At 30.3% G+C, this 18,688-nt stretch overlaps 1 protein-coding gene across 1 annotated transcript in view; it reads left to right on the forward strand.

Moving 5' to 3' along the window:
- The window catches only part of LOC107455538 (E3 ubiquitin-protein ligase ZNRF1), a 59,081-nt gene that overhangs the window by 36,824 nt on the left and 3,569 nt on the right, over positions 1–18,688 (forward strand). The window contains exon 2 of the mRNA XM_016073144.4: positions 16,467–16,562. Coding sequence (XP_015928630.1) covers positions 16,467–16,562 — 96 coding nt within the window. The remainder of the gene's footprint in view (positions 1–16,466; positions 16,563–18,688) is intronic.

The raw sequence follows: 18,688 nt of genomic DNA on the forward strand, positions 1-18,688 counted from the left end.
TTATTTATTTTTTTAGGTACTGCGCGACCTGTACCGTTTTTTGAGCGTCGCCGCCCTCGCATTCTCTATTCTCGTGTTGACTATGAGCCCTCTTTTGTGGACGGTAAGAAACAACCGCACTTGAACCACACTTATTTGTGCTTTTGTGTTGTTCACACCACAGCAAAATTTATTGCACTTTCATCCTTCGCTTCGTATTAAAAAAAATAATTGATTTACTCTCTCTCACACAGCAAACGTCGATGGCTCAGATTTCACTAACCACCAGGACTCGTACTCTATAAATATTCTTTATTTTTCTCTATAACGTGGCACCAGAGACCGCAGATCTCTGTTGCGTTTACTCTGCAGCTTGATCGTAGCACAAGCACAGCACTGACCTTACTCATTCTTTCTCTATACTCTGTGCAAAAAAAAATACCTATAGTTTGTATACGGTAAGAACTCCTCCCGCCACGAAGTCCGAGGAAGTGTGCTGCTATGGAAACAAGAATAGCGCATTTCAGGGAGGGTAGCTTCCTGGGCTCGAAAAAACTCCGAAATTTTATTCCTCCCCTAGGACGGCTTGTCCAACAATGTACCCGTCCTCCTTTGAAACTAACCCGTAGCATCTAAATAAATAAAAATATAATTTTCTCTTATTTATTACAAATATTTATGTAAATTGCACAATGTATTAGTAGTTACTAGGATTACATTATACAGTAATAAAAGAAATACTAGGTTACTAATAGTGACCTAGTATTTCTTTCATGAAATAATTTAAATGACGAAGGTCAAGTTATCTGGAATGTCAATTTATCCGAGGGTACTTCGTTTTTATATGAATCAAATATGACGTTTGCCAGTTCCACAATCATGTCAATGATTTACAGAGGTTTCTGCACAGAAATCTGAAAGGGGTTTTCCCTTAGAGGAGTGATTGCCTAGAGCAGCGGTTCTTAACCTATGGGTCGCGACCCAAAATTGGGTCGTGAAGCATATTTCTTGGGTCGCGTTGAGTCGAACCAAAAAAGTTAGTAATACACCAAATAATAAGTAATACCAACACCTCCTAGAAGAAGTCATTGTGGCTTACTCAGCCTAGGCTTAATGAGGTACCTGGGTAACTCTATACCCTTAATCCTCGTTCATAATAATTAAAAAAGGCACATGACTCAAAATTAGTTTAGCATATCAAGGTGCAAAATTAATATAAGAATAAAAGATACTTAGTAGTTAATGTTTAAAATAAAAAAGTAAAAAAGAATTAACATAAAAGGTAAAAAATTGTTCCACAGAAGTGGCGCTGATGTCGCCCTAGCGGCGAATCGGCCGAAAAGTGAAAAAGTTAAAAATAAACTTTAAAGAAAGGGTAATAAAAGGATAAAATAGTGAATAAAATGATTTAAAAGGGAAAAAATCAGAGCTTGGGGTGGGGAAAAATTTGTAGTGAAAGAATTACCCTTCGTCATTTTGAAAATAACTAGCAAGGATAAAAATTTTGTCATAACCAATTGGGCAATATTAATGCCCTTAAAAATGGTGTTCAGTTCATTAATAAGTGTGAAAATGTCTTGAATATTGTCATCAAGTTGTGGAATGGCTGAGAAAGAATTAGTGTCAACATTGGGTTGGGAGGACGTGGTCGTGAAGGACGGAACAGCGGCTGCTGAAGAGCTTTCTCGGACAGCCGAAAAGGGGCGTGGCTTATTGCTATTGCGAAGCGCATTTTAGAAACAAATTTTGTCTTATTATTAATAGTGGAGTGATCAAGTTGCAGTGCGTATTGTAAAATTGTAATCACCCTAATAATGGCAAAACGTGAATACAAGGAAGCATTTTTAGAATTAGGTTTTACTTGCATTTATGATCGAGGAGTGAACAAGCCGCAATGCGTGTTGTGCAGTGAAATATTAAGTAATGAATCGATGAAACCGAACAAACTTAAAAGACATTTTGATGCAAAACATAAAAATTTTTCCTTTGAGGGAAAAGATCGTACTTTTTTCGAAAGAAAGGAAGCCCATTTAAAAAGACAGCGTTTGGATACACCAAGTAGTAGTGGTTTTATAAATTCTGCCAAACAAGCTACACTTGCTTCTTTTCATGTGGCTTGGCATATTGCAAGACAAAAGAAACCCCATAATATTGCTGAAAAACTTATAAAACCTGCTGCCATTGACATGGTGCGTATCATGTGCGGAGATGAAAGTTCAAAGAAATTACAAAAGATACCATTATCAAATGATACAATTCGTTTACGAATTAATGATATGTCATTTGATATTAAGAATCAACTTATTTCTGCTATAAAAATTGCTGGTTTATTTAGTATTCAACTGGATGAAACGACAGATGTAAGTAACGATGCTCAACTCATGGTTTACGTGCGGTATCCAGGTTTAACAGATATACAGGAGGACATTTTATTTTGCAAACCAATGTCAACAACAACTAGAGGTGAAGATATTTTTCTTATGGTCGATTCGTTTTTTAAAGAAGAAGGATTAAATTGGAATCAGTGTTTCAGCATTTGCACCGACGGTGCTGCTGCCATGACAGCATCTCAAAAGGGATTTTCGACAAGAGCAAAACAAATGAATCCACAAATTATATCGATTCATTGTTTGTTACATAGACAAAATCTTGCTTCAAAAAAATTATCACCCGAATTATGTATCGTTTTGGATGAAATTGTTGCGGTAGTCAATTTTATCAAATCAAGAGCTCTTAACTGTAGAATTTTCCGCGAACTGTGCTTCGAATCTGGTGCAGAATACGAACATTTATTATATTATTCTGAAGTTAGATGGCTGTCCCGGGGCAAAGTTGTTCAAAGAGTATTATCATTACGGACAGAAGTCGAATTATTTTTGAGAGAAAAGAAACACCCATTAGCATCTAAATTCTCCGAGTTGAAGTGGATTACTCAAGTTGCTTATTTGCCAGATATTTTATTTGAAATAAATAATCTAAATGCGTCTATGCAAGGACGTAATCATACTATTATTGAATTAACTGAAAAAATTACATGTTTTAAAAATAAACTCAAATTATGGAGAAATAAGGTTGAAGGAAAGAAACTTGCTTCATTCCCGACTCTTAATTTACTTGTTGAAGACAATAATATTGATATCACAGATTTTGAAATACAGAAAATTATTATTAATCATTTAGAAAAACTAATAGCAGACTTTGATCGATATTTCCCTGCAGACGATGTTTTCAAATATAATTGGGTTCGAATGCCATTTAATTTTGATGTAAGTGATTTGCATGAGGAATTTGTTAATATTAATCAATTTCAAGAACAATTAATAGAAATACAAAGTGACCAAGCACTTCGATACAATTTCTACAAAAACACTGAATCTTTATGTGCTTTCTGGTTAAAATTAAAAACCGAAAAGCCAATAATTGTTAAAGAAGCCCTAAAAGTATTATTGCCCTTTTCAACAACATATATGTGTGAGGCTGGTTTTTCGGCTCTGTGTGTAATCAAAAACAATTACCGGAACAAGTTAAATCCTGAAATGGATATAAGGTGCTCCTTGACAAGCATTCAACCGAGGTTTGAAGATCTTTCAAAATGTATTCAAGCACAAGGTTCTCATTAAAACTGTATGACTTGCATTTAAAATTTAAAAGACTTAACATATGTATAAATATTTCTTTTTTTTTAGGAATAAGTTAAAATGTCAATTATTTTCAGAAAGTTATAAATATATTTTAATTTGGTCAATAAAAATTATTAAAAACACTTGATTATTAATTAAATTTTCCTTGGATCGAAAAGTACTTTTGTTTATCTTTTTTATTAAAAAAATAAATAAAAAATTTTTAAGTTAAAAAAAAATCATCATCATAGGATTGAAGATTTTTTTAAAATACGATCTAAAATAAAGCAATGAAAAAATTTTGACTTTTTTTTGGGTCGCGACATGAACATATTTCTCAAATTTGGGTCGCGGCTTAAAAAGGTTAAGAACCACTGGCCTAGAGGACTATTCCTACTCTAAGGGTTTTCCATTTAGGTAGATGTTCATAATTGCGTTTAACGCTTGTTTAAGTCCAGTCCGTTTGGTGTTTTTTTTTTAAATTTTTGTAAGTTCATTGCTGAAAAGCCCCGTTTTAACGGCTGCAGTACTCCCAGATAACATCAATTCGAATAACAAAAATTGAAAATGTTTAACGAACAGTAAGGGGAAAATGGCCGTCCGCGCGGACATCGGATTCGAGAAATTCGAGAATTTTTAACCGACGAGGACGGGTGGTTTTTCGAGCCCTGGTAGCTTCTCTTCACTAGGGCAAACACAGTAGACGAAAGAAAAATATTCTTTTTCTCTCACCGACCCGAGCCCAAATCTCTCCTAAACAGTGACCCCACACCCCTACTTGAAATATAGTGCGGCTTTCAGGAGAACTCCTCCAGGCACTCGTCTCGCGTCGTGGCGGGTACCATGGTTACGAGGAAAATTCACTTCGAATAGGGGTGCTGGGTGAATAGTTTTGTCTTGATTTTGGCATAGGTCAGCGTGAGTAAGTCAAATTCTGTCTCACCTCCGTAACTAATTTAAAGTACTGAACGAAAATGAATTCAGGCAAGTCTTGAGTAATCCATAAAATTTAAATTGCTTTTTTTTTCTCTAAATACCAAAATGCTCAGAAAGTCATTGGTATAGAACTCCCATTTCATTTCAGTATTTGGAACTTCATAGCTTACTCTAGGTTAGCCTGAATTCACTTTTTCTATACTTTTAATTTTAAATTACTTATAGAGGTGAAAGGGAATTTTCGATGAAAAGTTCCTACCCTGGTATAGTGTCTTCTTAGGCGAGACAAACCTTACATGGTACTGATATAAAATATCTTCAATTGAATATCTTTACCATTTGGCTATCCTTGAAAGATTTTCATCTTTTACTGCAAATGCGAGTAAATTTCACGCAAGAAAGTCCCCTCTAATGCGGTTCTATTTCTTACTGAAGTTCCAGTTTCTTTGTCTTTTGAATTGGCAATTGGTAGCAGCATTTTCAATTTATAGTTCAATACTAGGTATAATTAAATAAATATACTTAGGTGGAAATTTTTTTTCCTCTCCATTAAATATTCTGAAAATGGTTTCATCCAGTATTTGAAAACAAAGGTTTTTCTGCGTGGAACAGTATTGCAGGGGTGGAGAATATGTCCGATTCCACGTTTGGTCAAAAATTGCAAAAAAAAATTTATATTGTTAAAAAAAAAAAAAAAAAATTATAGCTTCGCAAATTGAAATTGTAAATCATTACTACTTCAATATATTTTTTATTTTTAAACCCATGTGTTAGTTTATTGAAGAATTATGTAAAATAATTTTTTTTTTGTTGTTCAAAGAATTTTTTTAAAACAAAATACAAAATTTACTTTCTTATAATATTTTGTATAATCTTGTATTAATATTTAATATTATTTTAATATTTTTGTAACTAAAGAAAAAGTAGGTAGGTGCTTTATTTACGTCGCACTAAAGCTGCACAATGGGCTATCTGTCTGGTAAAAACATCCCTGAGGATGATCAGAAGACATGCCATCGCAATTTTGATCCTCTGTAGAGGGGATGGTTCCCCTGCTCTAGTTGCTCGACGATCTGCGCTTGAAGTCATGCAGTTTAACAAGAACCGATACCGTGTAACTCGGCCCCTACGCTAGCTTAACTTATTAAATGGTTACCCACCCGCTCACTGTCCGCAGCCAGTGATGCTTGACTTCGGTGTTCTACTAGGGAACATTGTCTTTACGATCAGTCCAGGTAGATAGGTACTTCATTTACGTCACACTAGAGCTGCATAATGGGCTATTGGCGACGGTTTTGGGAAACATCCCATCGCAATTTTGATCTTCGGCAGAGGGGATGGCTCCCCTGCTTTGGTAGCCCGACGACCTGCGCACGAAGTTGAGCACTTAACGGTGCAACAGTTTGACGAGGACTGATACCGCTCACCCTCGGTCCTTACGCAGGCTGATTAGACTGGTCGCCCACCCGCTCACTGACCGCATCCAGTGATGCTTGACTTTGGTGTGCTACTGAGAAGCGTGTCTTTACGATGCGGAACAAGAAAAAGGAAACGGGAAAAAAAAAATATATATAATTTGTAGGGAAATTTCAGACCAAAAAAAATCTGCAAATTTTCTCAGATTTTTTTGGAATTAAGCAGGATTTGAGAATTTTTTGCCCCCCCCCCCTGAAGAATTTTTTAAACAATTTAGCAGTTAAAGAATTTTTTAACATCGAGTCCAAGAATAAAGCAATATTGTTTCCAAGAATAAAAAGAAAATTTCTTAATTTTATTAAAATTACATTTAAAAAAAAAATAAAAATCTAATCTGCCACCGTGGAAATGCCCTTCAAATTTGATCTAGCAAATAATGATACTCCTTTTCATTTTCCATTTCTTTTTGAATGCGTAATATGCCCTCTCTCCTTATAATTTTTACTTTTCTATTTTTACATTTTCCATTTGCTATCTCGTTTACACAAAGCATATAGTATAGCGTAATCTGACTTCAGAGACGTAAAGCTCAGCATGAATACTTGCAGGCGCAACAAAATAGTTGGAAATTGTATATACATGGAAAAGCTAGTTTATTTTTCCTTTCACATTTTTCTAGAAAATATGAATTTGCTTTATTATCTTTAAGGGCCAATAACCTCATGCATTGTAAATTATGTTGTTTGCCGGAAGAAAAGGTTTTTTTTTTTACTTTTCTTGTCGGCGGTCGAGGAAAATAACGTTTAAAACCACGCTGGAAGTTACTTCATTGTGTGAGGGAAGGGTGTAATTGGTTTTAAAATAATTTTGAAAAGGAAATGTATATTGAGCTTTTGGAAATGTTTGTTTATTGCCCTTTTTGTATTGTCTGGGTGGTGGAGTTTATGGCCCCAATTTTATTTTATTTCATAACCGTCGTCGAACAGCCGACACAATTTTGAGTTTACGACTACCAATGTTCAACTCTGTAACCTTGTAATTTTTAACCCAATCAGAAAGATAAGGGAACTCTTGGATCAAGTATTGGGAGTAATTTGCATCTTGGGAGGGAGACTTTTTGTTGGAATTAACTTGCATTTGCGTTATATGGAGAGGAAAACCCCGTAAACCTCCCACGGTTAGCCTGGCGGCGAGGGAACTCAAACCCATGATCCATATCACTGGAGTTATGTTACGTCAGCACTGTGGTCGTAGCAGAATTCGTGCCGATCAGTCACAGCTAAAATTCGAACCTGGGGCACTTCAATTGGGAGGCAAACGTTTTATCCCCTGTGCCCCCGCGGTATTATACGGCAACATCGCCAGCAATCTTATCGAATAAGAATATATCATGATAAGTTTTGTCAAATGTAATTATCGAATGCGATAATATCGCTATCCTTATCAATAACGTAATATATTTAAAAGATGATGTTGCGAATATTGTAATTACCGATAATTATTGAATACGATATTATTGTGAAGCGTTGATTAATCTATTAGGGCTTCGAAAATACTAATCAATTACGGACACTTTACTACTTAATTTAATGTTTATTTTTAAATTACTTTGTTGCATTTTTAAACTTTAATTGGAAATTGTTTTTGAAAAAAAAACTTATTTTTTTATATATTTTTAGAAAATAAGTTTTGTTGTAGGAAGAGTCTACTTCGAATTATTTTACAGATCTTTTTCTATTGATGCATTTAGAAAAAGAAAGTGGGGAGAAAGAATTGATTCCTATCTTGTTTCCAGAACATATTAAGCTTCCACAATCCTTTTCAATTATAAACGATAAGATCTCAGTTAGATTGAAACGGAAGTAAACAAGGCATAGAACTGTCATACATATTTTGTTTGTTGTTTATGTCTTTTGCTTACTACTAGCCGGTATATAATTGGATTCTTGCGTTCGCGAACACGATAACCTCGCTTATATAATATTTTTTTCTTTGTTTTTTTTTTCATACGCTGTGAATACAAGAAAACGCTTTGTATTTTTAGATGGTGGTATACTCCTAAAATAAAATAGGTTTCCCTTTCATTCTCAAAGTAACTAATTAAAACTAATGACTTAAAAGAAGGATTTTTATATTTGGTTTTATTTCTTTTTTCTCTATATTAAAATATCCCCGCCACCGCTGTTACGACGGTGTCCAACCAGGTGTCTGTCCAGGCCAAATTTATGACCGTTTAGCGGTACCTTCACAAATTCAACTTAAGGAAAAACAGTAGTTTCACAAAATACTTTTTCTTAAAATTTTATTTTTGTATCCCGTGAGAAACGATAAATCCATATTTTTGTGTTGATTTTTTAATATAATTTTGAAATTTCACAAATTATGTCTAAATTTTCACAAAATAGGTACCTCTCAGAAAAACCTAGACAGATCCCTGCCAACTTTATGTTAGTTTTGTGTTGTTACACAGAAACTTTATAGAGTTATGACGGTGTGTTGGAAAATACACAGGCTGTGTGATGAAATCAAAAAATAAATAAATAACATTCGATTAATAATTTGAGAACTATTAAGTGTTAAATTTGTGGGGAAAAAATACTATGCGGGCCGCTCTACAGGACGGAGGAACTTTATGTTAATTTTGTTCTTGTTGCACAAAAACTATTAGACTTAGAAATTACTATGGTGTGTAGGAAAATGCTCAGGGAGTGCGATGAAATAAAAAAAACTAACATTCGATTATTAGTTTTAGAATTATTAACTGTTAAATTTGTGGGGAAAAAATACTATGCGGGCCGCTCTACAGGTCGGATGAATGCAACTATTGAGTTGAAATTTGACGTGCTAAAAGGCCATATTTGTATCATATTAAACTTAACAAGAATGAAAAACAAAAATTTCAAATTTCTTTCTATTTCAATTTCAAATTCGTGATTTCCCCCCCCCCTTTTGTGTTTGTTTTTAATATTGACTATTGGAATATATCCATTGTTAATGAAAAATTAAATTTTTCCCCTTCGAAATTGTTTTTGTGATTCCCCTTTCCGATTTCTGAGATTTTATTTGGTTTATAATCTGTGGTGTCTGCCTATCGTAAAACTAGGCTCTCCCCCTCAATAGTCAGCGATCTGTTTAGAAAATATTCACAAAATATCTTTTCATAAAACAAAATATTTTAATTCAAACATAGATTCAATTCCATTAAACAAAATATTCACAAAATATTTTAACTTAAAAACGGACCCTTCACAAAATGATTTATCTTTTAATCGGACCCTTGACAAATTTGTTTATCTTCATTATTGTTTTGTTAATCGTATAAACCCTTTCCGGGGGGGGGGGGAGGAAGACATGTAAACGTACTAAGTTTTGTCTTCGGCAGACGCTTTTTCCATTATTCGTCCGAAATGAATATTCTGCGTTCAGCAGTATAGGCTTATTACCAAATATTTGTATGTTGCATCTCTAATTTAGTAGCAGCAATTGCAGTTTATCTTATAACATTTACTTTTTTTAAATTATAATTTTACAGTGTTGAGCATAATCTTGTATCTATTTACAATTTAAAAACTCCTTGAAAAAGTTTTTTGCAATAACCGGACCCTATTTGCACAAATTCATAAAAGCAGGACTCTGGTTGAAAGAATGTAACTTAACGTTTATTTTATATTCACAAATGAGGGGTAATTGTTTCACAATTTTACAAAAACCGGACCATAAGTTTCATCGGAGAAAATAGTTGTATTGTCATAAGATAAAGTTAGTACGAATATGCAAATTCATTTACGCCTGACTCATACTCACCTATCCATCCGTCAGGAAAAAAAAATCACGACTGTTTTGTTGGAGAAAATTATTACAGTGAACTGACAATTCAATGCATATATAAATCACGATTGTATCAACCAATTAGAGAAATACAAGCTAAGTTTTGCAGTCCTAGTGATGGTTTGGAATTTTGATTTTATTAGCCATTGTTCATAAATCGCATTAGTTTTATTATTCAATTTGCTGGATTTAAAATCAATAGAAAAAATGTTCTTAAGTAGTTGAAATTAGTCTGAAGCGCCATTAAGTCGGTGGTTTTTAGCGTAAGCTTGTGCAGGTTGTCCCAACTGGAGCTGAAATTTCAAATACGGCGCAGTTCCTTTTTATTAGAGAGATTTAGCAGTTTCAGGTTATATCCCGCAATATCACGTAAGTGTGGCTTGCTCAAGCAATGTTCTGATTAGGACATACGTATGTGAACACGTACGTGAAAGTGCTAAGTCTCAAAAGAGAGAAGTATTCATCATTTAGAGAGATTTAGCACTTCACGTACATACTGTCACTCATAATTTGGTACTTTTATGTTACGTTCACGTACGTATGTTTTGCGCAAGCTGTGTAGAGAACCGAGTTTGTTCTGTCGTAACTGCGCTTCGTAGAACACGTGTGCGCGAAAGTGCTTAATCTGACTAATTAATGCCAAAAATGTAATTTAATCAAAAAATTAAGACACTTTGCAATTTATTTTATAACAACGCATGTAGTAAATGCCGTTTTCGGCTTGAATGGCTTATTAACTTTTTTTTTGGTGAAACTTTCAAACATAATTAGAGGCTGCATCTTAGCGTTAACCGTCTATTATTATTATTGCAGGCTTGTGCGTGCTTTTGCCTGAACTTTTGACTTAGCCTTTGAACCTTTGATAAAACCTTTGAGGAAAAAAACAGAAGAAAAAAAAGTTTGTGGGCGTTTAATTGCACGATTTTTAGATTATCAATTCTTGTCTTCCCAATAGAAGGGTATGCGTAAAGAATATCGACGATACTTCGTTTCTGACTGTACCAATTCAAAATTTGCGTGTACAATAAAGTGACACTTTTTTATCTATCCAGTGAATACAAAAATTTCAAATAAGTTCCAATTTTTTTAAAATTTAAAGTTAAATTTTGAGATAAAATTTTAAAAAGCGGAAAAAAAGTATTTTATTTTGTGTTTGGCATTGTGTGTACAGTGTACAAAATGAAAAAGTGAACACCCTGAATGACTTTTGATCAATGATCGGATTTTCACCCACTAAGACTCCATACTTTTAAGGCCCAAGCTTAAATATGCTAATTGATTATTAGTACAAACGATATTTCAAGTTACGAAATTAGACTCAAAAACGTACTTTTTCTGAATAAATTTATTTTCCACCGAATCAGGTTTTTGACCCTTAAAATAAGGGGCAATCTGGAAAGTATGGTCCTAATAGATAAGTCGAGAGCGATCGGAAATTTGGATGGTTTCATTTTTTGCCTTTTTTGACGTATCTAGGATGCTTGTTAAGCGAATAAAAAAAAAAAAAAAATATTTTTACAGAACTTTAAAATTTGTTTATCTTAAGATAATTCCATGCAAAAAAAATATTTTTAATTACTATTTAAAAAATTATTTTATTTAAAAATAGTCTAAAAATTTTGAATTATAAGGTAACAGATTCATATATAATTTTAAGGAACGTAATTTTAAATGGCAAAATACAAAATTTGAGCGAAATCAGTTAAATAGGTTTCGAGAAATCAAATTTTAAATACGCGACTATTCGATTTAGAAACTCACTATAAAAATATTCTGCAATATGAAAAAAAAAAAAAAAAAAAAATGCTGAAAATAAAAATTAATAATTTTCTAGGTAATGATTAAAAATAACTTAAAAAAAGCTCATTTTTTTTAAAATAATTTATCGCACTTAAATTTTTACTTTTTTAGCTACATATTTCTAAATAAAAAACGCATTTTCTGCCTTTAATTATTACGATTTCCTAAATAAGATCAGGGATCTGTCCAGACATTTTGTGAAAAGTCCTGTTTTTGTAAAATTGTGAAAAAATTACTCGTAATTTGTGAATATAAAATGAGCGTTAAGTCCCCCATTCTTTCAACCAGACTGCGTTTGTGAAATTGTGCAAATAGGGTCCTGTTATTGCAAAAAAACCTTTTCAAGGAGTTTTTAAATTGTAAATAGATACAAGATTATGCTCAACTCTGTAAAATCATAATAATAAAAAAATTTTCTTTCAAAAATTAACAGCAATTGCTGCTGCTAAATTAGAGATACAACATGCAAATATTTGGTATTTAGCCTATACTTCTGAACGCAGAATATTCATTTCGAACGAATAATAGAAACAAAATCACTCACATTTTTAATAATTTCAACTGACATACTTACACAACTTAGTTATGTATCACTTTTAATGTGTTACGCATTAAGTAAACTTATTCTTAAATTTATAATATATTTTATTTAAAAAATTGCCGGAGATTATTTTTTATTTACATAATATTCTATTAATTAATTTTATGGATAAATATAAATTGATCAATTATTTATTTACTATATATATATATATATATATATATATATATATATATATATATATATATATATATATATATATATATATATATATATATATATATATTTCCACACGACGTTTGTAAGAGTAGAAATATTTTCTTAGAATACTAGAATTCTATTAGTATTCGACAGAATTCGATGAGCAATAACACTAATTGATTTATGCCGTTTATTTACTTTTTATTTATTAATTTTTAACTCATTTTCTTTATTTATTTTATTGTCCGGGAGATTGTATTTACTTTACCGGAATTTTGAGTGCTATTTTATGCGCAAATTAACTGTATAATGTGGACCCCCCATTGACCTTGGCGAATTCATATATCACGTTCGGTTAATATCGACTATGTCAACTTTCATCTATCAGTAGGTACCTATAGATAGAATCAAGTTTTAACATGCCTTGTATATTAGTGAATTGGTATTTAATATTTATAGTGATAGTTACGCTACAATAGCACCTTGAATTTTGCTAACGTTATATATATATATATATATATATGTATATTATTAAACTACTGTATTGTATTAGATAGTTAATTTGGAAAGGTAGTACCTCTGATTAAAACTCGCGACTGTGGAGAATATTGAATAAATTTGGTTCTTGATTATAGAAATCACTTTATAAGGATGATCAATTTAACAGGTATCTAAGAATTACCTGTTTATTATAAATAAAAAAGAATTATATAATCTGTTTAACAATTTTTTAAAATAGTTATGAACAATTTTGGAACTTTCTTTATCTCCTTCATCTTAAAATGTCGTTTGTAAATGGCGAAACGATCCTTGAACCACGTTCACCTTTCTTTCGAAAATAATCCTTCTTAGGTTCTGCTTCGCTCATTGTATTCGAAATTCTTCCTCTTGCTTAATGCTTACGTCATTTTTTTGACCATTATCATGAATTCAAGGTAGTGTTTTATTTTGTTCAAATACAGGCGTGAGTAATTTTAATCGTCGTAATTTTGTGAAATAAATTTATTTTGGAATTGGAGCGGAACTTATTTCGATTTATTATGTTGAATATTTTCCCAGGAATGTGGAAATATCCATGTTAGCCGATTTATTTATCTTTTGTCAAATTATGTATTATTATATCCAAGAACAATTTGCTTGTTGACTGTTAGGTTTTATTTTATTATTATATTTTTATAATAAAATTTTGAATTATTTCTTTTTTATTCCTTTAATGCTGCTTGAACTTATTCAAGTAAAACATCACTAAATTGTTATTTTTAATAATTTTTTTTGTAATTTTATATGTTTCAATATTTTTTTAAAAATTTTATAAAATTTGAAATTATGTTTTTTTTTTCTGTTAAGCTTGACATTTTTTTTCTACTTTTTGTTTGTTGTCACTGCTTCGTATTTCTCATTACTTTTTAAATTATTCTCATTACTTTTTAATTTATTATTTTTTGAATATTCAAAGAAATTTTAGTTAATTGACAAATTATAATAGCGGGCATTCAAAAGTTTCTTTTTTGAAAACTAGAGATAATAAATGTTAGAAACAATTATTTTATGTTTTAAAAAATCAAGTTACTAATTTTTTTCCCCCATTTAATTTTTTTTAATTGAAAGCTATTACATCATATGAATTAACAACCATAGCCTTTTAGCAAATAATAGGCTATTTTTATAACTGTAATAGCTGGTAAAGTGTAATAACTGTTATGATTTACTGTTAACTGTTAAATTAAACGAAGTTATGTACACTACATGACTAGCGCCCATTACCGTTTTAGAAGGCCGCTCTCAAAGGTGGGAGTTCTCAAATTGTTCTGGGGACTGAGTGTTTATTAACAAGTTTTTTTAAAAAGAAAATTACAGAGAATTTTTTTATATCTATAAACCTTTATTCAGGCTTGCCCTTTTTGATTTCTGCCTACTGCCATCACTTGTCAATTAACAATGTCGAAAGTAAATTTCATTTAGCTGAAAAGCTAGAGTTGTAGCCCCCCCCCCCTCAGGAAAAGAAAACAGCATTAGTGTCAGGTCTTGGGCAAAATACTCTTTAAATTGTTAATAGTCACATAATTTTGAAGAAAACGATCATATAAGTCCATACTTATTTTATTTATTTTTGTTAATTTTTATTCAAGAAAATTGTATAAAACTATGTGTATGTACAATATATATATTTGTTTTTAATTTTTGGGTTAATTTTTAGCTTGTAATAATGATGAGTGTAAAATAAACCATCTCTAAATGCATTACAAATAGTCTTGTACTGCCACCTTGTGTATGTATATAGATTATGAAATAATCATGATTCATACGGGTGTGAGAAATAGATTCTCTTACTTTTTTTCGCGCATTACTCATGAACACACCAGCTCGGAAATATCACGGGCGCAAGAAATAGGGGGGCGAAACTTCAACTTGTTTCAATAAAAATTTTGAAACTTTTATGTTAGTTTTTTAGCCTTTTGTTAAGTGCTCTTTTCATCCTCGAAGAATAATATTTACAAATTTAAAGGTAAACCAGCATTACGAAATGTATGTACAGTGCTCCAAAAAAAGAAAAAAAAATGGACCACCCTGATCTAATAATGAACTTTTGATCTAATGATCGGATCTTCACGTTCTAGGACACAATCTTAATGGTTCAAGAACGTAACCTCAAATATGCTAATTTATTTGTGCAGACGACATTTTAAGTTACGAAATCAGACAAATTAACGTACTTTCTCTGAAGAAACATATCTTTTTTTTCCAACGGATTTAGATTTCTGACTTCCAAAATATAGGTAGGGTGTAGCCGCAATCTGGGAAAATATGGTCCCAACAACTTGGTCAGGATAGCTCTCCCAAGTTTGAACCCCATAATGTTAATTTTACTTCTTGCGTATTTTGCTATATCTCAAGAACTTTTTAAAGTAATTGAAATTTTTTTACATACAATTATAAAATTCGTTTATCCAAAGATAATTAATTCCATGAAAGAAATAGCATTTAGTAAATATTTATTATTTTTTATTATTTTATTTAAGAATGGTCGAAAAATTTTGAATTGTAAGGCATTTAATTCTTTGCATCATTTTAAAAAATGTAATTTTATATAGCAAAATACGAAATTTGAACAAAATCGGTTGAATAGTTCTTTAGAAATCGAATTTTAAGTATCTGACTTTTTTGAAATTTGATTTCTCAGGAACTATTCGACCGATTTTGCTCAAATTTCGTATTTTGCTATAGAATATATTCTTTAAAGCAATATAAAAAAATGTATACCTTACAGTTCAAAATTTTTTTCGACCGTTCTTAAATAAAGTAATAAAAAAGAATAAATATTTACTAAATGTTTTTTTTAATAGAAATATTTCTTAATTTTATAATTGTGTGTAAAAAGTTTTCAATGCGCTTAAAAATTTCTCGAGATGTAGTGAAATACTCAAAAAGTAAAATTAACATTAAGGGATCCAAACTTTGGAACGCTCTCCTGAATAAACTATTTTTACCAAATTTCCCAGATTATGGCTACCTTACATATTTTGAGGTCAAATGTCCGAATCCGTCTTTAAAAAAAAAAAAAAAACTTTGTTTATTCAAAGAAAGTAAGTTTTTGTCTCTGGTTTCGTAACTTGAAATATCATCTGCTTTTATTAATTACCATATTTGAGGTCATCCCTTCCAGCCATTAAGATAGAGTTCTAGAACGTCAAAGTCCGACTATCAAATCAAAAGTTATTCACAGTGGTCCGTTTTTTATTTTGCTCACTGTATGCTAGTATGTTGTTAAGAAAACATCTCCTAATTTTGTAAATTGAGTACATATTGGTATTTTAATTCAACACCTATTAATTTGTATTATATAAATTCCAATTTCTTTCTCTAAAATAAGATACTTTTTCTGTCTTCTCTCCTTTAATAATAAAAATAAAGTAATGCCCAGATTTAGGTTTTTTTTAAACCGTAAATTGTGGGGATCACTAGCACGAACAAAACGTAAAAAGTGGTACTAAATTTATCTATTACTTTCTATTTCCTTTAAAAAAAATTATTGAAGCGTTATGTAATTTTGAAGTCTTATTATTTTTACTTTTGAAGCAATTAACCAATTTAGAAGCTAATTGTGTTTTTATTGATTGATGTTAAATTCAAATGTCTTATTTTAGGAATCAAGTGCCCAGTATGTTCAAAATTTGTGCCACCAGACGATGTAGAGTGCCATTTAGTTATGTGTCTTACAAAGCCAAGAATAATATATAATGGTAATAACAAAGAAAGTTGTAACTCCTTTTTTATATGTTTAGTTTTTGTTGTCTTTCATGTTCGACTATGTTATTTAAATCCTGTATTTTTCTACTACATTACACGAATCTTGATTTTTTTAATCTTTATTATTGAATTAATGAGTTAAATAAAATAATAGGAATTGTTTCTATTACTGTTATATAAATGCTACAAATACCAAAGATGTCTATTTCCTACTATAAATTTCTTAGATTAAAAAAAATATTAAAATTATAACAAAAAAATGTATTTTTAAAATTTTTACCAAATTTTGAATTACTTCAGTACAAAGAATTTAAAATTTAAGGTTCAAGATTAAATATAAGGTTCAAGAAATGATTTTTTTTTAAAACCTGATTTATCTGATTTAAATCAGAGTTTTTATAAAGATACTTCTTAAACTTAGGTTTATGAATAATTTAATATTGTAACTGTTAATTATAATTGAAACATTATTGCAAATAAATCGTAACAATACATTTCCAGCAATATTACTGAATTAAAAATTGTTTTAATATGTGCATTAAAGCATGATTCAAATTAATTGCAAATGGAATAAGAGACATCATAATTAACTATTGAAAAGCAGGCTAAAAGATCAAAAAAATTTATTTCGCATTTACTTTTTTATATTTGGAAATGACAAAATAAATAGCAAAGATTTTTATATTTTACCTTTGATATAAGTTGACAAATGTTTCTAGTTATAATAACTTAACTAGTTTTTTGAAGAAAAAAAAATTACACTTGAAAAAAAGGCAATCTCTAAGATACAGAAATATCTTAAAGATTGCCTATGATTAATCGGAAAGCAATCTTTAAGATTTTTATATTGCAATCTTAAAGATTGCAATATAAAAAATAAATTATTGTTTTGAAGATTGTTTTAATGTTTAGTTAATTGTTTAAATGATATTTAGAGACTGTTGCTAATATTAATATAATGTAATGTTATTGATAAGTGCCAAGTATTGATGTAATTTTGTTAGTTTTAACTTAATTAACGCAACAATATCTTTGCAAAGAAATTAAATGATGAAAATCATTAAAGAAATTTAAAATATTTAATTTTATAATGTAAATTTTTAAATTAATGTTTTTTTCCCCTTCAAATAACGTTTGTTGTATAGCAATGTTTTTCTTCTTCTTTTTTTAAAAAAAGGATTTAAATCATAATTTTAAATCAATTAGATTAAATGTGTCAATTGTAATTTAGTGAAATTTTTTGGATTTGTTAAAGATCATGTCAGCCGCTTTCTCCTGTTTTAAATATTATTTCTATCATCTTACACAGATAGTAGCTATGGTTCACTATCTATTAAGTCTTTATTTTGCTCCGAAACTTTGGCAAAACATTCTTGATTTATAGCGATGATTTTTTTAAAAAGCAGAATTTAAATAATGATTTTAATTAAGAATTTAAATAATGATTTTAATTAAGAATTTAAATAATGATTTTAATTAAGATTTAAATCAATCAGATAAAATGTGTCAATTGTAATTTGGTGAATTTTTTTGGATGTGTTTGAGATCGTGTCAGCCACTTAAGTATTATTTCTATCATCTTACACAGATAGAAGCTCTGGTCCACTATTTATGTGATTAAAGATTTTATTTGCTCTGAAACTTTAACAAAACATTCTTGACTATATTCTTTTTAGCAATATGCTCCAAAGCAGAAACCTCACTTCACCAAAGCAGGTGCTGCAGATTATCACATCTGTAAATAATTTTTCTTATCAGTTAAAAAAATGCCTAGGGAGAAAGCATTCAATCAATATGAACTTCTTTACTTAGTTACTATCAGTTTCAGTTCTGTGATGAAATTTGTTTACCAATGTGTATGTATATATATATAAGCTGAAGAAAATGTATGTTTTTATTTAATTATTAGAATTTTGAAAAAAGAAATTTAGAAATTTTTTTAAACTTTTTTTTAATACTTGGTTGCAATTTATATTGTGATTTATTCTATTCTTTCAAAATACTATTATATAAAATTTGAATTAAATTAACAGTAATTTTAAATAACATATTTTTTTTATATAAAATTTTTTATACATGTACCTTATGTTTTTAAATCTACATACATACAAGTTAAATT

The sequence above is a fragment of the Parasteatoda tepidariorum genome, chromosome 4 (genome assembly GCF_982258835.1).
Source record: "Parasteatoda tepidariorum strain Cologne lab strain chromosome 4, Ptep-v5.0, whole genome shotgun sequence".
NCBI classification, from domain to species: Eukaryota; Metazoa; Arthropoda; class Arachnida; order Araneae; family Theridiidae; genus Parasteatoda; species Parasteatoda tepidariorum.